Source organism: Perognathus longimembris, chromosome 11 (assembly GCF_023159225.1).
Source record: "Perognathus longimembris pacificus isolate PPM17 chromosome 11, ASM2315922v1, whole genome shotgun sequence".
Taxonomy (NCBI): domain Eukaryota; kingdom Metazoa; phylum Chordata; class Mammalia; order Rodentia; family Heteromyidae; genus Perognathus; species Perognathus longimembris.
This window is the reverse complement of record NC_063171.1, coordinates 50,458,098-50,485,813: the sequence shown is the minus strand read 5'-3', so window position 1 is coordinate 50,485,813 and position 27,716 is coordinate 50,458,098. Positions and strand designations below refer to the sequence as shown.

The window sequence follows — 27,716 nt, the reverse complement described above, 5'->3', positions numbered from 1 at the left end:
GATAGGTACAAATTTGAATATCCAAGTTCTTGTTATGAGAATTAACATAATTAATTTTGAAACACACTCACATATAAAAGGAATTCATAACATTCCTTTATCAAATTATAAACGTTTTAAGCAAGATTTTATTGATATAAAGTTTTCAAGGCTTACACTGAAACAAAATGTCAGTTAACATTAATTTTTCTATTAGGAAAGGTTTTGATACATCTTTTTCAAGTAAAAATTCAGGAAACATACTCTCTCTGTGTCTCTCTCTCTCCCTCTTTCTCATTCTTTGTTTTGTGCTGCTCCTGGGACTAAAAAGACTTGAACTCAGGGGCTGGGCTTTATCTTTGAGCTCTTTTGCTTAAGGCTAGTGCTCTACCCCTTGAGTCATAGCTTCACTTTCATCTTTTTGCTTTGTGTGTGCTTGATTGGAGGTAAAAGTCTCATGGAGTTTCCTGTCTGAGTTGGCTTCAAACCTCAATCCTCAGATCTCAGCTTCCTGACTAGCTAGGATTTACAGGAATGGGCCATCAGCACAGGATTCCTTTTTTTCTTTTTTTGTGGTATTGTTCCTGTGTTGGAAACTTAGGGTAAGCTTGGTAGTACTGAGAGGAGAGAGGGGACTTGAAGGGATAGAGCGTAAGGGGAAGTAATTGTATTATCAGAGACATTCCTTTTAGAAGGTATTAATGTACTTTTGGGTAACCCTAGTTGTTGTTGAGATAGGGGGTTGTATTAGGAGCAGCACTGGTCCCTGTCCTTTGTCAGGCTTCCTATTTGGCTTAGTGATCTCTCTCTCTCTCACTTTCATACCAAGATGTCATGTCCTCTGATCCGGCCAAATCCTCACAAGGCCTGAGCAGATGTCAACACCATTTCCTAAGGTCTAAGCAAAGAAATTATTTTCTTTATAAAACACCTAGCCTTCAGAATTTTAAGACCACTGAAAATGGACTAAAGCAATAGGAAAATATAACAAAACACTTACCAAGCACTAAATATTTATCAATATAAGATATTGTGCTATACACCTTATTAAAGTCTCCAGACAATTCAGTAGACAGGAATTGACATTGACCCTTGGTTATGGGTGAACAGACTGAGATTTAGTTATATTTGTGGGTTTGAACACTTTGTTTCAGTCAGTGAGTGAAAGAGGGTGAGTTAAACCCATGCTTCATGGACTCCAAAGTCTGTTATTTATATAACTGTCACTAAGTTCTAATTTTAATAGTTTTTCTTCCCTTTCAATATCTAAGGTGGCAAAGGAACAGGGATAGGAGAGAGTCAAAAACATCATTTAAGACAAACCATTCACATTCCATTTTCCCTGTTCTAAGAACAGAGTTTTGAAAATAAACAGGTTCCTTAAGGCTAGTACTTTTTATGAAGCTTGCAAACTAACAATTCTCATCCATTTAAAGATAGAAATCACAAATCATTTGCTGTCAGAGATGGATTGTTGACAAACTAGGGTAGCTCAGAATTCCTTCCACTATTACATCAAAGAAGTTTAGAAAAAGATAAATAGAATAGAATGATTCCTTTTGGAAAGAAATATAAAACTTTCATAAAATATCTGTTTCTAGCTCGTCAGTATGGAATTTGTCACTAATCATTTTAAACTATGCCCTTTATGCTGCTTCTGTCTCTTTTCCCTTTCTGAGTAGTTCTTTGATGTAACAAAGACAGTTTCAGACAAGATTTCAGTTCATCTGGAAAAAAAAGGTTTAAGTCTGGAGGCAAAATGCAGTGTATTTAAAATTTATATACTCTATAATGCCTTTGTTCTGAACTTGAAGATCTTGTGAAACTTCTAAGCTTCCTTGCCTGCCTCCTCTAAGCTCATTTGTTCTTTTCTTTGCTTATTATCATGCAAGTGTAACTTGAAATCATGGATTCATCATTTAACGACATGCAGAGTCATGACTGACCCTTTCTGATCAACTGCCAATCCATACAGGTTTGACTGATAAAAGAGCCAATTAGATTTAAGTAAATTAAGGGACAGCACCAATGTCAACCACTTATTAAACCGAATGCTGAATTCCATGCATACCAAACAGTAATGCACTGAGCCCCATTAAGCGTTGAAATCCTAACCCCATTAGTAACTCCAGACCTTAAGGGGGTAAAGGCCATAGGAAAGTTTCATATTTATGGATTAACATTTGGATTTCATTTTTATTTTTTAAATTCTTTTCCTAGAACTCTTGAACCTGTACCATAATGCTATTCAGGAGCTCAGATTAAATATATTCTTCATTTCTAAGACTATCTTAGTGGTATGAGCATTGTTATTATACACAAGCAATAATGTAGTGATTGTAAACACACAAAAAGTACACCTAGTGAAGAAAGAATGTGCTGTTATTACAAATCAAAGAGACTCCTCATATCCTCTAAATCTCAACAATAAGTTTGGGAAATAAAAAGTGTATGCTAGTTGGGATTTGTCACTATCATTCTATAAGCTAAATTAGTGATAGCAATATCTCACAGTTTAATTCCTATCTTAATATAAAGAGTTATTATGTTTTAATTAATTTGCTAATTAATGAATTAGCACTTTTATGTGCCAGTACAGCGGCTTTGAACTTAGGATCTGGGCTCTGTCTCTTAGCTTTTCTACAACTTGAACCACATTTTTTTTAATTTATTTTATTTTCAAAGTGAAGTACAGAGGGGTTACAGTTTCATCTGTAATACAGTGAGTACATTTCTTATCCAACTTGTTACCTCCTCCCTCATTTTTCCCCTGCCTCTCCCTCCCCACTTCCCTCTCTCCCCATGAGTTGTACAGTTGGTTTACACCATAAAGTTTTGTAAGTATTGCTGTTGCATTGGTTTGCCTTTTTGTCCTTTGTCTCTCAAGTTTGGTGTTCACTTTCCCTTTCCTAATTCCAGTACACGCAGTAACACCCAGGGTATTAAAAATCAGTTACAGTGTTATCATGGGTAAAACCACATAAAGGGAATATGGAAAAAGAAGAACAAAAAAACAAAAACAAAACAAAACAAGAAACTCCAAACAAACAAAAAATGAATGGCACGGTTTCACATGGAATATTGGAAGTAACTACTGCAGTGATATACCATTTGTTTTTATAACCTGAAGTTCAATTCACTTAGGACCATCTTATGTGTTCTTATGGGCATAAATCTTGAGCTATTATGATCTTCTGCTAGGACTATCCTAGAAGTGTACTAATTATTCTCTATGAGGGGAACCACAGAGTCCATGTTTCTTTGGGTCTGGCTTACTTCACTTAGTATGTTTTTTTCCAAGTTCTTCCATTTTCTTATGAATGGGGCAGTGACATTCTTTCTGATATAGGCATAGAATTCCATTGTGTATGTGTACCATTTTCTTGATCCACTCATCTACTGAGGGGCATCTGTGTTGGTTCTATATTTTAGCAATGACAAGTTGTGCTGTGACTAACATGGTTGTGCTGGTGGCTTTAGTGTGGTCTTGCTTGTAATCTTTTGGGTAGATGCCCAAAAGAGGAGCTGCTAGGTTGTAGGGGAGCTCTATGCTTAGCCTTCTTAGGAACCTCCACACTGCTTTCCAGAGGGGTTGAACAAGTTTGCATTCCCACCAACAATGTAGTAAGGTTCCCTTTTGGCCACATCCTCTCCAGCATTTGTTATTATTAGTTTCCTGGATAATGGACATTCTTACTGGGTGAGGAGGAATATCCTTTGCGTCTGGGTTTTCACAAATTCATTACAGATAAGAGTCTCAGGGAATTTTCTGCTCAGGCTAACTTTGAATTGCTATCCTCAGGTCTCAGCCTCGTTAGTAGGTAGGATGAAAGGCGTGAACCTCTGGCACTTTGGCCTTACTAAAATGTTTTACATCTATTGTTTTCTCTTCAGAAGAAGAGATGACTACTAGTAAATGAGACATTTCATAGTCGTACAACTAAAAGATACGGTATCGTGGGAAAATTTCTCATACCATTTTCCCTTCCTTTCCGGTGTTCATCTGAGACAAAGCAACTGTTCTAGAGGGGAAAATAAAATCAAGGAGTTATCAATTAAGAAAACTTGAGTGTGTATCTGCTCTAAAACTCTCATCCTCCTGCTAGTGTGGGCTGCAACTTATTTATATATGAATAGTACACCTACAATGAAGAGTAAGGTACAGAGAAGGTCACAGTTTGTGAGGCTGATTATAGTGGAGGGCTGCTCAGGTAGAGATGAAGCCTGAACAGGACTGAATTCTGTTAAGCTTATGGTCTAGAACTGGTAATATTATATTTTGCCTTTTTTATTTACTCATTCATTCACTATTCATTCTGTACCTACCATGTATCAGGTTTGGTCTAGGCAATGAAGATAAAAACATGAATAAGAAACCATGCATGGGGGCTGGGGATATGGCCTAGTGGCAAGAGTGCTTGCCTCGTATACATGAGGCCCTGGGTTCGATTCCCCAGCACCACGTATACAGAAAATGGCCAGAAGTGGCGCTGTGGCTCAAGTGGCAGAGTGCTAGCCTTGAGCAAGAAGAAGCCAGGGACAGTGCTCAGGCCCTGAGACCAAGCCCCAGGACTGGCCAAAAAAAAAAAAAGAAACCATGCATGTTGTGTAGGATCATAGAAAGCACAGACTGTGATGGTCAAATTAAAGAGGCAATTTCAGTGCTGTACCATTGTACTTTGGGATATGGAGTACTATGTTTGATAAGAGAGGACTTGGCTAATAGAATGGTTTCTAAGTTGAAATCTAAAAGCACAGTGGAACTTGGCCAGGTCAAATGAGTTTAAAGAGAGTTTTTGAGGCATATTTGATAGTAAACTTTGGAATAAGAATGTGTGTGTGTATGTGTATGTGTGTGTGTGTATGTAATTTTTGTTTTGCCTAAGCCTTCTAGTGTTACGTTTACAATCTGAGAAGACATATCTAAAGATATCATTACAAAACTTGTAGTATCCAGCATCCAAAAAAAAAAAAAAAAAGGAACTCAACATTAACATGTTAACAACATCTAACAGTGAAATCAGGAAATGGCAATAACGCTAACAATGAAAATCTAATGGAATAGTAAATAACACATAGAACTTTCTCTGCCCACAACTAGTTCACTTCTGTGTACTGGTTCATTTATTATTCATTTTAGTATGAAACTCAGTTCACTAGCCAAAGGCATGGAAGATTTCTTTAATAACTCTCAGTCCTAATTTAATTCTACTTAAACACACATATTCTAGTGAATGCCACATGCTTTTCAGTATGATTTTTATGTGTAAATCAGGATAATATGTTTTCAGTTCATTAAGTAAAAGGAAGCATGAACTAAAACCTATTTAATCAATGAAGTGTCACCTTTAAACTGCCACAAGGTCATAAAAAAGATAATTTCAAAGCTATAAGTTTCCTAATTGTAATCAACAACAATCTAATGACAAAAGAAAGTATGTCCTAATGGCTGTAATAAACTTGAGAAAATCTGTGTTTAAAAATATTGGTTTCTTCTTTGGGTAAAAAGACTTCTTCCCAACTCTAGATTTCTAAGTATGGTTAATGAATACTTCCATTGAGCTCAGACAAGGCAAGTTACATGGAAGAGCCTCAAAAATAACCTCACAGTAAGCAACCACAGGGTGAGGATGAAAATGACCCTCAGGTAAGTGTATCCTCCCCTACTATAGCACCCAAATACATACCTTAGCTTCTCCCTGTTTGCATATTTCCCCTCTGTTCATAGGTATCCCCATGTGTGTATTGAGTTAACTATGAAAGCTTGCTATTCTTATGGGTTTTCTATGAGTCAATATCCTATAAAAGACAAAATACCAAACCACACTTTCTTAAATACAAAGACAAATTAGCTTTATTTTATTAAAAAGAACTCAATTGTGGTAAATTATTAATGATCTAAAGCAATGTCAATTATGTGACGTGAAGTAATTCAGGCCCAGATAAACAAAGTTCTCAGGTTTTCTCTTATCTGTGGAAGTTAAATATAAATTATAAATATATATACATATATTTATGTACATATAGGACATATGCATATATACACAGATGTATTAACTGAAATATGGTTTATGCAGGGGAGAGCTCTTATGGTATAACTACTTGGAACAACGATTTCAACTCAGTAAATACCAAGAGGCTAGAACATGTGTTGAGACACAGCTGAGGTCCAGAAGAAGCTTGTAGACAAATGCAGAGAGGAAGGGTGGACAAATGCAGTCATAATGTCCAATGTATGCACATGAAAATGAAACTAGGAGAATTGAGACGATAGGTGGGTTTGGGAGCAATTGGGGAGAGAGATAAAAGGGGCAACATCCATTAAGATGCATTATAGTCACAAATAGACATGTGGAATTGAAACTACCTGGCAAAACTACTTAATGAGAATAAAAAAATAAAAATAAAAGTAAACAGATTAGTGTCAAGAGCACAGTGAATGCAGAGCTCATTTACTTTACCACATATGTTTTTGAGAACATGTTACTATGTAACTTCAATTCTCCATGGAAATATTGATTGCATTTTGATTTCTAAATATGAATGAAAGGTATTCTAGACAAAGTTTTAAAGTCATAACAAGTTTCTATCATTTTCAGCAAGTGGTTTGATCACAAATAGTTATAATTACCCATAACTTTTTTGGGGGGGAGTGGGGTCTGATTTATGTTGTGATTTGGTCTCAGTTTAAACCTAGCACCAATGTAATTCTAATTCATTTAGAAAAAAAAATATTTGTCATGAATAACTCATGTTGGTAAGTCTCACATGTGTCTTTTCAGTATTTTATCATTATTATTTCTGGCAGGGCAAGGTTTTGGATACAGGGTATTGTCCTTGGTAGGCTGGCACTATACCTCTTGGTGCCACACCTTCAACCCTGTTTCTGTTTGTAATTTAATGCTATGGTCTGGCAAACATTACAGCTAAGGCTTTTCTGCTAAGATGCAAACACACACACCATACAAAATAGAAGCAGTCTCCATCAAAGAATAAGATGATCAATGCATCTTGACCACAGGAAACACATGAAGAACCAGAGGCACCATGGACTGCAGAGTCTAAAAGGAACAAGGTGTGGAATGAGAGAGCCCACCCAGTGGTCGACTTACCCCCCGGAGGCATCACGAGTGTTACAGGATGACTGGTCAAGCTGCCCTGGCTATTGGAAGCATTGACTCTGATGGTGTAGTTAGTGAAAGGAACCAAGTCATCAATGATCACCCAAACATTGCTCTCTTCAGTACTGTGCATGATTTTTGTGCCGTTCACGAGGGTGTAGTTATGACCTGCTGATTTAAAACCAAAATGATTAAAATTACACGGATGTCAGAGTTCTTTCTTTCTATGAAGGCTTTCTTGGGTTCCCACATGTACTACACTGAGGAAAACAGTAAGGATACTGCTCCAAGAGGGTTTGTGCAGCCACTTATCATTATGTATACTGTGTAGGGCCAGGTATTGGGATTCATATCTATAATCTCAGTTGCAAAAAGGCAGAGAGGAGGATTGTAGATTAAGGCCAGCCTACCAAAAAGCTAGAGACCCTCCCTCCCCATCTCAAGAAACAAGTTAGCCATAATGATACACGTGATAGCCACAGCGATGTAGGAAATACAAGTAGGAATACCTGGGTCCAAGGAATGCCCTCACCAAAACCCTGAGACCCTACCAGAAAAATAGATGAAGTAAAAATCAGTTTGAAGCATGGCTCAGGTAGTGTGGTGCTTGTCAAGTAAGCACCAGACCATGAGTTCAAAGGCCACTACCACCAATATGTTTGTATCTTTTATTTTGCTACCTGTTGAACAAAACGAAACCTAAGTCTGACATGCCACTCATTCATCCCAGTGATCAAAGGGGCTTGACTGTGAAGATAATGTGAGCTATGCCACAAGTATCAGGTGTATGATAAAAATGTCAGGTGCTGTTGGCTCTCACCTGTAATCATAGCTACTCAGGAGGCTGAAATCTGAGGACTGAGATATGAAGCGAGCCTAAGCAGAAGATGCAATGAGATTTTTATTCCTAATTAATCATAAAAAAAAAACAACTGGAAAGGGACCTGTGGCTCAAGTGGTTGAGTTTGAGCTTTAGCTTAAAAATAAAAAGACCCGACTCCAAGCCCCAGATGAAATGCAAGGCCTTTGCGATCATGGTAGAAGAGCAACTGCATGATTAGCTTGGGAAGAATTCTTGTTTGGGGGGCATTTAGCTTCTCATAGCATTCTCTGTTACAGCTGAAACAACCACTGTCATTGTCACCTGCTCAGCTGTAAAACTTCAAAAAGGTCACTTTTTCCTTCAGAGACACACGTAGAGGCTCATCTGGGTCTGAAGTAGTCAAATTTGCACATCTTATAAAAGACAGAAAGTGGCAAAACAACAACAAATATTCTACAAATAAGCCGTGAGAGCATTTAAAAATATTTTTTACCAATTTCTAGCCAGGCACACATGAAAGATCAAAGAGTAAACTCTATGATTATCATATTGTTGGGAAGTATTTCCCCCTTGCCTTCTGTTTATTTGTTTCTGGAGCGAATTTTGAGTTGTAAAACAAATGCCAATGCTAGCTTTGAACATGGCATGACAGGAGGAAATATATTAAGTACTCCTCTCTTCTCAGTTTCCCAGATAACAACATTAATACGTGGTAATTATACAATTAGTTGTAACGTTTAAGTTCTGGTTATAGAACAATGATTACTCAGTAATTATAAGAAGTATATAATTACTCAATAATTATGAGAAGTTTGCAATTACATAACCATTTTGCTCAGCTTAAAAAAAAATTACTCATACATCTCCAGGCACCAGGCAGCTGAGTGCGTGCAATGTTCCCTCACCTTTACATAGTTCACTGCACACAGACCTAGCACAACTGACACCATTTCAACTCTCCAGGAAGTTCAACAAACCTCCAAATTCAAATGTAAACAAGGGCTTCATTTGCCAGCCAGACTGAAGCTTTCCCCTGTCTCATTGGCTCTGTCTACTCTTTCTTGCTCTGCCCCTTAATACATTTGAATGCCCAGATATTGGAAACAGATTGTTAAAGGCAATTGCTCCTCTTGAGGGAGAATCTTCTTTCTTCCCCCCCTTTCTCTCTCTCTCTCTCTCTCTCTCTCTCTCTCTCTCTTTAAAATCATCATTAAAACCACTTTTCACTTCACAAGCTTTGTTTTCACTGGGCACAAAATATAGCCCTGTGGGTTCAGCCTCACAAAAAAATCAAGGTAGAAAATGCTGATGTGATTTGAATTTCCTATCACCGTTGGCCATTCTGTCTGGTCAGCCACAGCTCTCGCCTAATTTGTGAGTATAAGTGGATGATGTGGGGCTGTTTGCACTCCTGTGTTCTGGAACCATAATTCCCCCAAACCCACATCCACAGGGGATGAGTTTTGTTGTGTTCCCAGCATCCACAAGCTATCTGTTTTGGTTTCAGCCATTGGGCTACAAATTCTTTGTCTATTCTTTTGTTCCAAGTTTTATCTTTACCTCCATCAAAATCACCTGAAGATAGCTCATAAACTTTCACATATCTGAGCTTCACCCCAGATCTACTGAGGAAAAATATCTGAGAATAGGGTCTAGAGCTCGTCAAGTGATTTTGCTTCAGCACACAGAAGTTTGAGAACTACCAATGGAGTTATTCAATCTGTAGGGATTTGAATATGATTCAAATTCATTTTTTCTGCTTCTAAAAGTAATGATATTGCATAGGCATCCCTATTAAGGATGCTTTTATCTCTTTAGTTGGGGTGATAAGATGTTTATTCATGAAATAATGCAACTAGACAGAGTACAAAACCAAGGTTTAAATGAGAACTATATTTTCAGACTATAAAATCAAATATAGCTGTTCTATAGCAAATGTAAAAATATGCATAAAACAATTTTAAAAGTGAGTAGTCATTATTGCATATCAGAGAACAGTATCTTTAGGATTTCTTACTTAAGTGTTCCTTTTATCTTTCTTGATTTCCTTTCCTCTATCCCTCCCAAAATGCTCATTCTTCCTCTTCCTCCCTCTCTCCTTTTCTCTCTCAAAGCAGGGAAAGGAAAGATTCATTGTACAATGCATAAAAAGGAGGAAACAAATTTTGCCTAGCTTGTGTAATATTTTTAAAAAAGAAATTTGTAGCTTCTATTTCATGTATTCCATGTTCTAAAGGCTCTTCTAAGGTGTTAAGGCATTCCTATTTTTCTATTTTATTTTTAGCAAAGGGTCAAGTGAAGAAATGGTCAATATGTATTTTGTATGACCAACAGGTTTCACTTACCAAGAAGCTTGCTGTCAGCTTTAAATATGAAGTCCTACTAAAATGTTAATGATTTCCATGCTCATTTGGTAAGGTGAAAGTCTTAATATTCTTATCTGTGGACTAGCAGGATATTTTCTATGCATTAAAAAAAAGTAAAAACCAATGCAAATGGTTATTTCCACCTGCACGATGGTGTCCTAGAAGTTTCACCCTATGGGATTCTCGATATTGAAATAACATAAGTGGATATCCTTTCCCATTCTGGTTATAATCATTGTCTCAAGAATTTTAATGCACCATATATTCCATAATTTTTTTCCTCTGTGCTGTTCTGTTCTGACCTTTTCAATATTCTATAATTTGACTGGTTGGCCATTTCAGTTCTCTCTTTTTTACAGCCTTATTAACTTGTGGGGAAGAGGTGAAACGAACAACCAATCAGAATACATAATACTGCAAAGGTCAGCGTAGTCCTGTATTGTACCATCGCACACGGAATACTGTATTCCAGACATTAACATCCTGATATCTTATTCATGTGACAAAGATTGTAACAAGAATAGAAAATGGCACAACATGAATCCATTCTCATGACAAAGACTATAATGAGAAATGACAGCGAACAAACCAAACTGATTCTTGTTACCTTGTGAGGATTTCATATGTCAGACTTGGCCCTGCTTTGAGTTAGCCTTTTCCTGAATCCAATTACAACTTAAGATAGAAAACATGTTAGCTAATTTTCTCACTTCCAGCTCTATACGTATAAAGAAAAAAATCGGTTTTCATTTTGTTTAGATCTCAAACTTAGAGCTGTTCATCTACACCTCACTGCCACAAAGCTGCACCAAGACTAAAATGTGAAGACATTAAAGGTTTTACTGCAGATCAGGACAAAGAAGCAAAGCCACCTTTTAAGACAAGCTAACAATTCAAAGTCACTCTAGATAGCACCTAACTTTACCTACAAAGTCTATCCTCCAAATTCTCTCAGTCTACAAATATTTCCATGGTGGTGTCTTAACGGGACTGGGCACTTATTTTGTAATAAATATATAGACAAAGGGAACTCTGATCTGGGTTTACATTTTTGATAATCTACAAAGGATGCATTGATACCCATCTACATGGCTTTCTTTTTCACAGGATGTTTGGAAAAAGGAAGGAAGAACTGGCCTTAGAACCTCTTCATCCTCTCAGAAGGACAGTGCTGTGTTAATGCATTGTATTCTTCTTTTTGTTTTACCATTAATGTAATTCATGTTCAAATTATTTTAATTTGTTGTTATCTAATAAAAGCTGTGCTCCTTTGAGTCTTCTTAAAACAGGTCATTTTCCTAGTGTGACAATTGCACTTCAGGAACTAATGAAACAAAATATTTCATGACAAGTAAAAACATATGCCCTGATTGTGCTAAGATACACACACTCATACAGCTCTGTGATATAGAGGATCTTTTGGCTTTCTTGTGTTTAGCTCTTTTTTAAATGTATGGGCTAGACTACACTTAACATTGCCCAGTTACTTTCCTTAATATTTCTGAGTCATTTCCAAAAAAACTCATTGGGGGCAGGGTTTATTTTAATCAAGTTTTCTTAGTGTAAACCACAGTTACTATTTTCCTAAGTGCATTTAATTTTATTAGCATAAGAAAAGAGTTACAGAGTCAGGAGGCTATGTGAAATCTCTGTATTTTCTACTTACCAGTGCTGTGAACCTAAAACTGCTCTAAGTAATAAAGTCTATCAACAACAACAAAAAAAGGAAAAAAAAATACACGTGTATATAAAGAATAATGAAATGTGATCTGTTTTCATGAAGCATGTAATATGAGATGCCGGGTTTATTTTTCTATTTTGATTTATTTCCTCCCACTTGGAACACCTTATATTTCTCCAAATGAACAAATGCCTTCCATTATTTCCATGTTGAGAGTTATATGGGCAAATGTGCTCCTGCAGAAAGTGCTCTCCAGATTCCCAACTGAACAGTGGACACGAACACAACTGTTTTATCACCGGTAAATGTCTCCTACTGGAGCTCTAGGGTGGCCTTACGACACACGTGGCACGTGCTGAGCCTTGACTGCTGTTGTCATCAAGCGGATAACTCAACTGCTTTTATTGATCCCAGAGCACAGTCTCTCACCCATTTGTCATTTAATGAAATGTTTAGAATTCACCTTCTACTGCTAGGATTTATACATGCTTGAGATGGTTCTTCAGTTTGAGGACAGTGCCAATTTGGGCGATGTTGTATTGAAGTGAGAATTGTGTTTTGTGGCTGGCTTTTACTTGCTCTGTTTGCTGCAGTCATGTGACTATTCCTCTGGTAATGATGTGTTGCAGTGCTCTGGTATTATTACAAACATAGCAACTCAAGACAATATGCATTTAGGATCTTCGTAGTTTAGAAGTATGGGTATAGCTTATCAAGAACTCTGCTTAATTCCCAAAAACTCACAGGAAAGGCAATGTCTAAGTCTGTCTCCAAGTTCCAAGGGGGCTGTGGGTGGCATTGAATTCCACCCAGGTTGTCAGGACTGGGGGGCGGGGAGGGTCTCACTTTCTTCCTGGCTTTTACTTGGGGCTGCCCTTGGTTATAAGAAGAAGCTTCTTGTTATCTAGAGCTCCCTGTCATTTTTTTTCCCCATATTAACCTCTCCAGTAGGGCCACTTGCTTTCTCAGGTAGCACACCTCTTAATCACGTAGCAGAGTGTTTTCCCCGTGGAAGTGACATTCCATTCCTTTGTCATAGTGCATTGGATAGAAGCAAATTACTGATTTTGACCCCACTAAAGAGGAAACTAGGGATGGATAACCACCGGATACCATCTTGGAGATGCTATTTATATATTCTAGGCTATGGGTTTAAATCATCTCGCTGGAAATAGATTTGAAAATGAATAACTTGGAAAACATTTTTTGGGGGAGGAGAATGTATAAACTCAAATGTCATAAATCACCCTTCAAAAACATACAACCAAGTAGGAGTACAAGAAAAGCATTAATAAAAACAGCTAAAAAATTCTGAGGGAGAAAATACAAAAGGGAAAAGGAATAGAACAACATTCACTCTGAAACTTAAGTGCAGAAGAAAGACAGGTGGCCAAACCTTAGTACTCAAAGTTTAGGTTTTTAGAGGACTGAGCAAAAAGCAAAAGAAGTAGGTTAAAGTTCAAAACAAACGCAGTCTAGACACAACTGTCATTCTTTTAGCACCATGAATTTGAAGGAAGAAAGAAAATATTAAATATTAAAACAAAATAGCCATGCATCCTTGGAGAAAATAATACACAGTCCTTATAAGATGAAAAAAAAATGTATATGTATGTGTATATACATATAGATAATACCTATAGATGCATGTGTATGTATTACTGAGCCAGAGGAAAAAAAATCACACTAGAAAAACTTAAAAACCTATAAATTGAGAAAGGTCTGAAATGTTCACCCTGTGTTAGCCTGGATCAATTACAAGTCTTAAGATTTTAGTGAATATTATTTTTTCTGTTATGTGACTTTTAAATTATCGTTTTCTAATAGAATCATGAGATGTAATCAGAGATCTATGAACTTGACCTTGTAGACAACATTTGGCCAGATGCTTGTTTGTATAAATAAAGTTTGATTAGAACAAAGATACCACAAGGCATTGTCATGCTCCAACTGAAGAGTCTAACAGTTATGGCAGAGAACATGGAAATACTTGCTACTAAGGATTCTCTGGTCCTCATTGGAAAAAATCTTTCCAATGTCTAAATTCAACTATAAAGGAGATTATCTCTTAAACATTGTGCCTTCCTGAACAAGAATCAGTTACAATTTTGAGATTGATGCTATCGATTCCACTCGCTCTCTCAGTTCAGCCAGGTTAGCATTGAAGTAGGACTTTTCCCCTTTTGATCTTTTCAGTAGCTAGGCTTATGGACTTGAACAAAAATTTGCCTGTCTTGATGGAACTTTTCAAACAACATAATGAAATATGTGGAAAAAACATGTATTCCTAGAGCAGTGTGTTTCAACCTGTGTGAATGCTCTGAATTCTTTTCATGATTCAGCGGTTATAAATGCAAAGTTACTGGAAGAGAAAGAAGCAGGATGTTATACATATATAGAGAGAGATCAGGCTAATTCCAGATTCCCTGGAAATACACTGACAGAAGTTCAAATATTTTTGCGTATATGCGTATATGATAGTAATAGCTCTTGTTGTAATGCCTTAATAAGGGCAAATAAAGAATAATTGATGACTCCCTGGATGAACAAAGCTATTTGGATTGAGAGTATTCTTTCAACTGTTTATCAAAGACATTTTAAAACTATTTTTTTTTTTTGCCAGTCCTGGGGCTTGAACTCAGGGCCTGAGCACTGTCCCTGGCTTCTTTTCGCTCAAGGCTAGCAGCACTCTGCCACTTGAGCCACAGCACCACTTCTGGCCGTTTTCTGTATATGTGGCGCTGGGGAATCGAACCCAGGGCTTCATGTATACGAGGCGAGCGCTCTTGCCACTAGGCCATATCCCCAGCCATTTTAAAACTATTTTTAGTTATGTGCCAACAACAGGAAAGTCAGACTTAGGTAATTTTCCCAAAATATGAATTAAACAATTTTACAGATTCTGGTAAAAATAAGTCAATGACTAAAAAAATGCTAAAATATTTGTAGTTGTAAATGCAGTGCTCATATTGCCTTGGAATCTACTTTGAAGAAAGAATCAGGGAAGTACATAAACACCTCCTTATTCTAAATATTTCAATTACTTAATGATTTAATGGGACTATGCAGAAATTTGGCTAAAAGACCCATGAACAGGTGGCTCTACTTAGAGGCAAGAGAACTCAAAGGTGGTACCAGGAGTCCCCAGATATGCATTCAATATGGAAAGGGACATACGAAGTAAATTGTTTGTAAAGCAAAGAGTGTCTGATATATAAATGTCGGCCTCTTGAGCAAAAACTTAATCAATTTTGCTCTGTGCTTCAAAATTAAACTGTTTTTCTCTCTCAGATCCCCCAGATGATGTCTTACTAGGCTAGATAATTATAGAAATGAAAGGGGATGGGCCTGGATACCTTTCCAAGGCATTTTACTCACCATAAGTGTTCTCTCATTGCTAACCTAGAGCAATTGTTAGGGCTTAGTTCTCCAGCAAATGTGTGAAAATAGATAGGAGCTTTGTCATGAGAAGTAGTTACTCACCTAATAATACCCTATGAATATATCTTATCACCATCAATTGCATTAAGAGGCTTGGATTAAAAGGAAGAACCAAGTTATTTTAAATCTTGACTTCGTTTTCAGAAAAACACTGAGAAATTTGAACAGTTTAATCATGTGAAAGTTACATCTTTTTAGTATTTATCTTTAATTCTCTGCTCCTTCTTTGGGCTTCCATTGTCAGCACATCAATGAACAATATTCTGTTCTTTCTAGACCTGTTCATCACTCATAGATGCCAATACGAGTATTCCTTTCTTTAGGGAGATGATCAGAATGAAACTAGCTTTAAGGAGAAAAAAAAAAGCAGACCTGGAGATCTCTAATCCATAATCAAATACCTAGATTGATTGTGTCACTTGCATTCCTATTGATTTCAATTGGAGTAGCTCACCCAAGGGAATCATAAAAATGTGGAATAAAACTGATTTATGAGAACAAAATAAATCCTTTGGTGAGTGGTAATGAATTGGTACTATTTAACCCTTTCAATCACAGATTGAAAAAACTATTTATTCTTTAAGAATGCTGAGCTAGGAGAATGAAGTCATATCAGAAATGTCAATACTTCCAAGTGCCATTACACTCTGTGGTAATGCGGGTGAAGAAATGCTGCTCTAAAGGTGATGAAAGGCATTGTTTGACATACGACATGGTTTCAGCTTTCCTAGACCAACTTCTACATGTCATCACAAATGATGACCCTATAGATCCAAAGTATTATGAAATCACTCAATAAATGTTTATTGTACTTATTTACATGATTTATAAGACAGTTGAGAAGCAAGAACAAAATATGGTGGTCTAACCCCAACGACATTTATTTATTTATTTGTTTGTTTATTTATTTATTTATTTATTTCCTCATAGAGTAAGTATGCTTTATTTTACTCAAAACTTGGTTAGTCACAGCTCACATTGGGGGGGTCTATCCTGAGGGTAACAGGGCTATTCAGGAGAGATAGCTCTCTGTTTAATTTGGCACAGATATTTGCCTTACTAGAAAAGAGAGATGATTTGGAGATAAAAACCAAAGCAGTTCTTTGATTTCATCTACTGAGGCAACCAGCCAAAAAATTAGTCACTGCACAAAATATCGCCACTGGCTGGCTACAGTCTTAATTTTAACTTGTCCATGATTGTAGTATCTTATATGTGGCTCTGCACTTGCACTTTCCATCAGGGTGGCTATGAGCTATCTGCCTATTTGACATTACTAGTGTGGCTAACATGGTTAGCCGTACTTTAGTGGCAATGGTGTAGCTAGCCATACTGGTCACACATTCTCCATACTAGTCACACATTCTTTAATTAAAAACTAATCATTGATTCAGTTATTAGGAAACTCAACATATATTTGGAAACCACTTGGCATATGAATCTATACTCTTAACTGATTTTCTTATGAAACATAAATAGATATTAAATACTTCTGATAGAAATAAACATCATTCAAATTGAAGTATGCTACCGGTATCAAATATTAACAAAGCTGGGCTCCAGCGGCTTACACGAGTAACCCTGGTTACTCCAGAGGTTGAGATACAAGGATTGAAGTTCCAAGCTAGCTTGGGCAGCAAAGTCTGTGAAACACTTGTCTCCAGTTAACCATCAAAAAGCCAGATGTGGAGGAGGGGCTCAAGTGGTAAAGCACCAGAGAAGGGACAGTGTCCTGGCTCAGTTTCTATATAGAGACTTAATATGGAAAAACAATCTATTATCTTATTCTTAAGACCCTACTTACATACATTGAAATGAGAGCTGGCTACATTTGATTGCATAAGAAATCCTAATAAACTGATTTCCAATTTTTAGAGTACATACTAGAAAATTCAAAATTAAATATGAACTTACTTTACATTTTTATTGGGCACTGACATTCTAATGTGCTAAGGGAAAAATCTGAATGAACCTATATAATATAGTTAAATTTCCTCTTAAGTCAATGGAAAGAAAACTCATTGCTCCAAGATATATCTCTGCATATTTGTACAAAATGAGGGTAAAAGTTGTTTGTTGTTTCTGTGCTAGTCATGGGGCTTGAACTCAGGGCCTGGGTGCTGTCCCTGAGCTGTTTTTGCTCAAGGCTAGAGCTCTATCAGTTGAGTCCATTTCCAGCATTTTTTGGTAGTTAATTGGAGATAAGAGTCTCCTGGGCTTTCCTGCCAGGGCTGCTTTGAACTGTGATCCTCAGATCTCAGTCTCCTGAGTAGCTAGGATTATAGGCGTGAGCCATGGGCTGGTGCCCAGTGAGGGTAAAAGTTTTATTCATAGAACACATCCTGTTCAAAACCTTGTGTTTAATTCACAGTCCAAAGAAAGCTGCTTTCAGAAGCAGGCCTTGAATGAAAGTGATGTGAGGAATGAGTTGATTTGTTCTCTCTCTGTCAATGCACTTGGCACTGTTACAGTGTTTCATGAAAGTATTTAGAGGTAACTTTACCTTTACTGGCACAAAAAAGCTTTCAAAAATTAATACACTTTTACTATTTACCATGAAACATAATGCAATTCAGTTTAATAGTACCATAATTATTATAGCATAATAATTTTTTCTACTATGATAACTTTTCACAGATGCCATGCTGAGTAAATCATTAAACAGGAAACAGGTACAAGTCAAGAAGCCGATAAGAAGCCCTATTATCATAAAGGAATAAATCATTGGGGAAAGTGGAAAAATGAACCACTTTAAGTTTAAGAGAGTCAAATACCAGCAAGATGATAGCAAACAACAATTGCAGTGGGCTGAGCTTCTGAAGATGCTGAAATCTAAGATTTTTAAAGCTTCCCTTGCATAATGAATTCTCATCTTTTGTTGCTAGCTTCTCGTGAGAGTTTGAGGTCTTAAGGCCTCCTTCCTAAAATCTTTTGATAATTTTATTATGAAACATGCTGCCCATTAAATTATTTTTTTTTCATTTTCCTTTAGCTTCTGACATTCCTTGTGTGCCTTGTTGTGAGATATGTTTTTATTGCAAATTTGAAGAGTATCTCAGAAAGTAGGAAAAGTTTCAACTACCTGAAAGTTTAAGAGAACCAGTACTATCATTTTAGTATTTTGAGGTGTATCTTTTCATTTAATTTGTGTATCTGTAAAATCTATCATATTTTGCTATTATGGAATTTTATGCTGCTATTGTATATGTAACAATATGTAGTTATTTTTTCTTCTCTTTTTTGTGTTGGTACTGGGGCTTGAACTAAGGCCCTTAGCTTTTTTTCACTCAAGGCTAGCACTCTATCACTTGAACCACAGCTCGGCTCTAGCCTTCTGATGGCTAATGGGAGATAAGGGTCTCATGGACTTTCCTGCCCAGGCTGGCTTTGAACCATCCCTCAGTTCGGTCTACAGAATAGCAAGGATTATAGGCATAATCCTCTGGCATCCAACAACAATATATATTTCTTACCAACAACTAAAGTACTTATTATATTATTGCATTGCTCACCATCATGCAGTGAATTCATATTATTGCCCATTTAACAGCATCTTTGGCCTGTCCAACCCAACTCAATTGTTGTTTTACAAAATGTCTGGGCCATAATTGTCCAAAAGATCTTGTGTGCCCAACTGATTATTTCTTTAAAAGATTTCAAGGGTCAGAATTTTTCAGTGTTTAAGAGAACACAAATGGATATGACTAGAAACCTATTTACATTATCAGCTTATACTGAGAATCTGCAATTGGTTACCAGAAACTAGAGTCCAGCAGTTTGGTTGTAGTGTCATTAAAATAACCGAATTATAGAGGAGTGTTCATAAAGCAGAACTTGGGTTGAAGTTCTTTTACTTAAAATAAGAAATGTGTTACACAGTATGTCAAGTTCAATTGATTAGGCAAATTCTTTTTGTTGTTGTTGTTATACAGTACTGGAGTTTTAACTCAGTGCCTTATACTTGCTAGGTAGATGCTCTACCATGTGAACCATATTCCTTGACCCTTTGGCTTTAGTTATCCTGCCAGTAGAATCTTATTTTTTCTCTGGACTCTTTTTGCCTGGACCATAATCCTTCAATTTATATGCCCTGAAAAGCACAGAAGCATGAAATATATACAGCATCATGCCCCATGTTTATTGGTAGAGATGGAACCAGTTAAACATTTTACCTGGGCTCACCTCACACCATGAGCCTCCTGACCTCAGCATTCCAAGTAGCTAGGATAACAAGCATGAGTCACAACACTTGTGACTTTTATTTTTCAAGACCAAGAAGTCATCTATATTCTGTCTTCACGCAGCAGCTAGAGAAATCATTAATCAGATATGATTGTTATCATTTAAAGAAACTACTGATAGAAATGACTAAGGAAGGGAGTGTCTTTGGCATCACAGCCTTATAAGACACAGGAAAGAAATCCACCAATATGAAAGCCATCTTCAAGGACTACAATTCTTCTTATTGAACACAAGGTCTATAAGGGAAGACGGTCAAGATGCTGCATTTGGGTTGAACCATATCTTCCCCAGGACCTATCTATGCCATATATTCTTTTTCTCTGACACAGTTTTAAAAGAGACTTTCCTCTCACCTTTACTTATATTTCCAAGTTGTCTAATTTTCTCTGGTTAGACACAAGGGCTAAGGCTGTTTAGGTGTATTGTCCAAGAACATAGGGAATTAGGTATGTCTTTTTCTGAACTGAATATATGGAATCATTACATAAGTTTAAATGTCCGACATAGAGTTGCAAAGTGCAGCAACATAGGGGCTTCAACTCTAGATGAAGAATATATTTTATACAAAAATGGAGGTATTTAGTGATCAAAACTAAAAAACACTACTTCCTAGATCTTGTAAACAAAGCAAACATATAAGTTGGATAAAACATTTAAAGTTGTAATGACTAAGTCTTATCCATAACCTTTAAGCTGCTAAGAATATCACACCAATTTTTAGAGCTTTTCAAGTCTTCTGGGCAAAGCATGTGAGCAGACCAATAAGAAAGTCATAGAGACAAATAGTGAGCACATGGCAAGCGTTTAAGCTCAATAGGAATAAAAGATATGCAAACTAAAACAACCTGCCATTTCTACCTATCAAATGAGCACAATTAAGAGGCAGATGAACATATTTGCATATTGTTAGGAGGCAGGAGAATTGATGTGACCTTTCTTAAAAGCATTTTTTTCTGATGCATACTGAGAGGCTGGAAAAACACTCCAACCTTTAATTTAACAATTCTTTTCAGTTGTATTATTAAGAACTTATGCAGAAATATATTTTAATACTGAGTACTTGTCTAGTAGTAAAATAATAAATCCAAGAGGCCCAACACAAAAAGAATGGTTAATATATTCCCGCCATGGCCTAGTACTATCCTACTGAAAGTGTGTGTTTGTGTATGTGTGTGTGTGTGTGTGTGTGTGTGTGTGTAGAATATTCATGGTATAATGTTTATCATGTACAGCATAATTTAAAGAATGTAGTAATATCTTAAATGTATGTATTCATCCTATGCCCACAAAAACATACACAAACTCTCATCTGAAAGTGACTCTATTTTCTCTCTAGCAATCTCCTTTAAGAATGGCCTGGAGTGGACAGACTCCTCTACAATCATGTAGCAAATGGTAGGAGTCATGTGAATTTCACTCTGAAATGCCATGCCCACTGGTGCTTCTGTGAGTTACATCCTACTACAGGAGAAGGAAGGCCTAGGTTATGATGTGCATTTCCATATTGCATCATTGTCTCCACAGACACAATAGCACAGTGGGTACTTGTTCATTATGTCAAGAAAATAGCCAATTAGATATTAGACACAAATTCAATAAGCTGCTGTATGAAGTAGAGAAGAAATGAGTGTTCAAATAAGTTTGATAAATGAATGCTTAAGTCCCTTCCTATGGAAGAACATGCCCTAATTACACATTTCTATAGTTTTATTGGCCATGACATGATAAACAATCAGAAGTGCCAATATATACTCAGTGAGTAGGCATTCTACAGTCAAACATTTACAATGACATAGAGCTCATGATGCCCATTCATATTTTCCACTGATAAAGTAATTGGTTTTGTTTTCCTTTATTTATAACTGTGTGTTTATACCTCTAGAAATGTGCTGAAACTTTATTCAAAGATAGATCCTTCCTTCATTCTTTTCCTTCCTTCCTTCCTTCCTTCCTTCCTTCCTTCCTTCCTTCCTTCCTTCCTTCCTTCCTTCCTTCCTTCCTCCCTCCCTCCCTCCCTCCCTCCCTCCCTCCCTCCCTCTCTCCCTCCCTCTCTCTCTTCCTCCCTTGCTTCTTTCTTTTTGTTTTTTCAAATTGCTTCAAACCATTTTGTCCAATCATCCTATGGCACTTATGTGGCTGTAAAAACATCTGAATATAGGGAGACAGCTCAGTGCTGTTGTCTATAACAAGAAGAAAACTGTGGCATTCATTAAATTTCTTCTTTGTCTCTATTGTAAATTGCACATCAGTGACTACATTATGTGAGTCAGATCACAGTGTAGTATCTCTAACTTGTCAGCTCCTGAGTGTGTGTGTAAGACAATTCCCTCTTGCTTTAGATACTGGTACTGGTACTAGAATTCATAGGCTGGATGTTAATTTTTAAATTTAGGAAAGAGCTATACATTCCTTTGCCTTCCCTTCTGAAAATATGAATGCAGAAGCCTGAACAAGTCACCCCCAAAAGAAGCGGACCAAGGACAAGCCAAGCATACTGCAGTTGTGCCTAGGCAGTCTCCCTGCTGCTCTTTTCCTCCTTGCTCGAAATAGACTTTATAAGATCTCATTCCTGCTGCCTGACCCTCTAACTCATTACAGGGAAATGAATTCAAATTGCTTGAAAAGAAGCTGCCTCTTTTATCTTCGCACTGACTGACAAGCAACTACAAAGTTCTCCGACGGGATTCCGAGTTACAAGCTGTACTGCATCACCAGAGCAATTCCCTCACCGGCGGGTTTTCCCAGAGGGCAGCGTGTCAGATATACTGCATGGCTTGCAAGCCAGCTCTAAAAGTGTGCATTTCCCTCCACACTAAAAAACAGACATCAGGGGCTATAAAACAAGCCGCCTGCTTCCTGACAGCACTGCCTTCCCTTCCCGCAGACTCCTTGCAAGTCGAAGAGTTTCCCATGGATAATTATTATCTTTATCTTTCAAGAAAACAAATGCTTCCATATCTCTGTTTTTGCTCTTGCAATTTTTAGAAAACAAGAGTTTGTTCCGGGAGAAAAGGCATCCAGAGAATCAGGTTGTTTGTAAAGGTCTCTGCATTGCTCTAGGTAACCTTGAAAGATGGATTGCCTTTTCTTGTTTTGTCTATATTTGGGTACGATTTACAGTTATTTGAGTATGCTGACAAGTGAAATTTGCAATGTCTAATCAAAGTAGAACTGTTCTGGCCAGTGAGATTTTTAAAAATAGTTTAAAAAATCCATTTATGTAGTTCAGAGTCAGCTGGCATTATGTTTTCTTTATTTGTGTAGTCAGCTCCTCTTTCTTTCTGCTTTTTCCTGGATGGAGAGGTAGATGAAGAAGCAAGCACTTGATAGAGTTGATGTTAGGTTAAGATTACAAAGGAGGAGGAAAGATGCAAGCTCAGAGAATGGTGTGTGGGAGTTGTCCCACTCCTACTCGTCTTGTCTTTTTTACCTAGACAAATCCTATTCTGCCTTAAGGCACCCTACCCTTTGCAGAAGTTTTGTCTGTAGTTCATTACTTCCTGTCCTGCTTCCTGTGAGTCAGCTCGGAACCCTCACATCACCCACTCTTCAGAATTTCTCTATTCTCTATCTCTCTGATCACTTCTGTTTAATTTCCTAGTTATTTGTGTGACATTCTTTTCTGGTTATTATAGCAGCCACACTTGGGGAAAGAAATATAAGCAAGAGAAAAGAAGTATAGGAAACACACCAAGATCATTTTCCCGAGTAAGCATTGAAGGGGAAGACACCTGTCCATCCCCTGGGTTCCATCTTAGGCCTGTGGCACACTCCTCTTTCTCTGCCTCAAGTGTGATTGCTTTGCTGTGCAATCCTCACCTAGTTGTTTGTTTTTTTTTTTAATATGGGCATTAAAAGCTGCATTTATTGTAGAAAATCCAGTTCACTAACAATGGAGAAATGGAGCCATTCCTAAATACTACCCCCATCCAGAGGCCATATCTATATTCTTTCCAAATTTCCACTTTTTTTTTCATTGCTGTTGTTAATACACCTTTTTAATCATTTGTAAAAGTCAGTTCTTTTGGGCCATCAGTTCTTATGAGCAAGGAGAGTGTAGGATTAGTACTAATTTTATGACTTCTCTCCCTCCCCCTTCCTTCCTTCCTTCCTTCCTTCCTTCCTTCCTTCCTTCCTTCCTTCCTTCCTTCCTTCCTCCCTTCCCTTCCTTTCCCTTCCCTTCCTTTCCCTTTCCCTTCTTGTCCCTTTCTTTCACCCTCCTTTTAAAATTATAAACATACATGGAAACATATAGAGGGTCATATGTAGATATACACAAGTAAGTTCAGTAAAATATGGTATATGCAAGAAAAGATTTCAATGGCATCACTCTTTTTTTTTTTTTTTTTGGCCAGTCCTGGGCCTTGGACTCAGGGCCTGAGCACTGTCCCTGGCTTCTTCCCGCTCAAGGCTAGCACTCTGCCACTTGAGCCACAGCGCCGCTTCTGGCCGTTTTCTGTATATGTGGTGCTGGGGAATCGAACCTAGGGCCTCGTGTATCCGAGGCAGGCACTCTTGCCACTAGGCTATATCCCCAGCCCGGCATCACTCTTTTGAATGACTAAATTATAGTTTAATAAAATGAATACCAGGGAGCTGAAACTTGATTTATCAAAGGAGAGTGACATCAAGGGGAGCAGGACAGAGGATTGGAGAGTGGAAAGGTAGGTAAAAACAGTCATAATATGTAATGCACATGTGTAAACATAGAACCAGGTAACTTGAGGGGATAGGTCAGGATTGGGGAGAATGATGGAAGGGATAAACTCATAAACCGACATGTTGAATTGAAAACCATCTGTACACCTACTTATAACAACAGCAACATGTTTGAACTGAACTACATAATTAAATAAAAAGATTCATTCCTGTTCAGAGGGAATCTCTGTTGGGTAGAAATAAATCACCTCAAATTTATTTGTTGTATCTATCTCTATTCAGGAGGAATTTTAAGAGATCTATAAAATGATCATTTTACCAATTTGATATTATCAATCTGCTTTGCAAATATGAAAGTAATATTTCCTTCTGCTGATGCTGAAAGATTATTTTCATTTGCCTCAGTAATCCGTATTTTCCTCTCTCTCTCTCTCAAGTAGATATCTCTATTCTGTACCACAACGCAAATAGGGGATTAGAAGAAAGGGGCATTGAAGATGAAAACTAAGCTGCAATCCAGTTTTGCAGCTCAGGCGAGAGTTAGCAGGGTACAAAGGACTCGGCAATTAGCACTCCCTGGCGCTCTGCGTTAGAAACTCAGATACAAAACAATCTGTCAGGTTATCAAGCAATGAAGATCACTTTCCAATTCATTCGAAAGGAAGGATAATGAAGAATTAAACAATTCGCAAAAGACTCCACAATTGGGCTTTAGAAAAGAGCAGGATGTGTGTGCTGAGAAATGGTATTGTCTAAGAATAGGATGAGGGCAAAGATCTAAAAGTCAAGTCGTAAAAAGACTACCATTTGTAAGGGAAGAATTCTATAGGAAATCAGAAGGGTCTCCTGTTCTCTGCATCAAGTTATTTTCTATTATTCCCTATTGACAATGAGATGATTTGTATCATATAGAGTAGAAAATATATGTTTTCAATTTTATAGTAATTATGCCAACTTCAGCTCTCAAAGTAGGTGTTTTTTAGGGTATTTGATTAAAATATTCAACAGAACTTGTACATTTAAAATCAGTTTGACATTACCCAAGTTCCTACTACTATGATCTATGTGGTTTTAGATTTTGTTACTAAGTATGCAGTTCTTTTTTTAAAAAAAAATTAAATCTGTAAAACAAAAGAAAAATTATTTTAAACCTGTTACCTATTATTTGAATTGTCAATTAACATTTTTAATGAGAAACAAATGCTGAAGGTTTTGTCTAGTGATGGCTCGGATCTGACCATTCACTTTTTTTGTTTTGTTTTGTTTTTTTGGCCAGTCCTGGGCCTTGGACTCAGGACCTGAGCACCTTCCCTGGCTTCTTCCCGCTCAAGGCTAGCACTCTGCCACTTGAGCCACAGCGCCCTTTCTGGCTGTTTTCCATCTATGTGGTGCTGAGGAATGGAGAGCTTCATGTGTAGGAGGCAAGCACTCTTGCCACTAGGCCATATTCCCAGTCCCTGACCATTCACTTTTGCAAGATGAGTGAGCACTCCTGAGAGCCACTGATGAGTGACTATTTCAGGTCAGCAAATGGCACTTGCATGCCCCAGAACAAACGAATGTGAATCACATGCCCCACTCCCCGATGGAATGAAAGTAGAACCTGACAGAACTATGTGCTAGTCCTTACTTTTATGTAATAATAGAAGACATTATTGCACAATGGAAAGTATATTCTAACATATACCAGTGAGTGAGGTGGGGTGATATTAATCTTTGTCACCCACATTGGTTTGTCATTGCTGTCATTCTCACACTATATTTTCACACTTGAGTGACTATACTATATACATTTTTTAAAAAAAGAGAAAGGTCTAGTTGTTTGTCAAATTAACTCTGTTCTACTTTTCATACCAACACCTAGGTTTTTTCCCATCAGAATGACTAGCCTTCTTTCCAAATTCTAGGAAGATCGAATTTTCTTTTTTTAATCGAAACTTTGGTGCTAGTTTATCCATCTCAGATTTGGTGTATGTAGTTCATCAGGTTATATTTTCTAACTGATAAAATTTCAGTGCTTTAGGGAAAGTGACAACAAATTCAAGTAGTAAACAAAATCCCAGGTATTGATTGGTAGCAGATGGTTGTGATAGATATAAACATCTAAAAGTTTGAGTTTCTGAAGATCGGTACTGGGGAATGAAGTCTACACATCATTACTGAAAAGTAGTTATTCCATACTACTTTTTGTACTACTTAATTTTTAATACTGACATTAATGCATATTTTATAAAGTTATATAGAATGATTAGACATAAATGGCTAAACAAAGGAAATGTGCAAAATTTGTGTAAAGAAAAATTCAAGCTCTGAGATACAGAAAGCAAAAAATATAACAGAATTACCCACTAGAAAGCCCCATACAGTAAAGATATTAATTCTGACTAAGCTAGCTATAAATCCACGTAAAAATGGCTTCAAGCCTCCTGGAAAGAACATAGAAATATGTGAACACTGAAAATAAGAGGGATGAATATGAAGGAAATGTTTATGAAATAGATGAGGAGGATAAGACATAAGGCTTCTAAACAGGTTCTACATTTTTTATAAAATACTATGATACTTTACTGTATGTACAGACAATGGTGAAAATATCAGATGTTTTAAAATCTGTGCAATATGATTGTGACTATCCAATAAAGGCCTTTGAAACAATGAGATGCTACCTATGGGGAAAAAACTAAGTTCTGATCCATATATTACATAATCTGTCACTATGAATTCCAAATGTCTATTTTTTTAATATTTAAGCACTACAGGTAGAAATAGCACCTAATAACATGAAGGGAGGGTAGGAATTGCTACTCCTACAACAGATTTTTCCTAAAATACTAAGCAGCTCCTTTAATAAAAATATGGGGAGACAAATGATGCACTCATTGAAAAAAGAAACACAAGCAAGCTTGACACATAAAAAGATGTTCAGATTAATTCCTAAAACAGAAATGCATACTCAAGATGTTATGTGATTCTGCTTTTAGCATATCAGGTTGGGACAGAGCAGTTGGACCACACAATCTTGACTATGAGGGTATAGATATTAAGCACCCTTACTTAGATTATATGGCCTTCCCAGAGTGAAATCTGATGAATCTTTCAAAGTTATAATTTTTTCACATTGTATTTGACCAGGCAATGCATTTTCGGGAATTATTCTAGCTAGTTTCTATTTTCTAGCTACATGCTTTATTTTCTGACAAAAAAAGATAAAAAGATTGCAGATACGTTTAATGTCCATTCATAGGAAACTACTTAGATTAACAGTGGTATACGTTATACTCGAAAGCTGGATAATGAATTAGGAAGCTGTTTACATATGAGTGCACACACACACACAAAGTATGGTGCACAATGGTGTGTAAAACTTGTAAAACAGTTATTACAGAGAGATTTGATGGAGGAGA

General features: G+C 37.0%; 1 protein-coding gene across 1 annotated transcript in view; it reads right to left on the bottom strand.

Annotated features, from left to right (window-relative positions):
• The window catches only part of Ush2a (usherin), a 618,626-nt gene that overhangs the window by 247,532 nt on the left and 343,378 nt on the right, over nucleotides 1–27,716 (bottom strand). Inside the window, exon 37 of the mRNA XM_048356772.1 lies at nucleotides 7,092–7,271. Within this exon, the coding sequence (XP_048212729.1) occupies nucleotides 7,092–7,271 (180 nt within the window). The remainder of the gene's footprint in view (nucleotides 1–7,091; nucleotides 7,272–27,716) is intronic.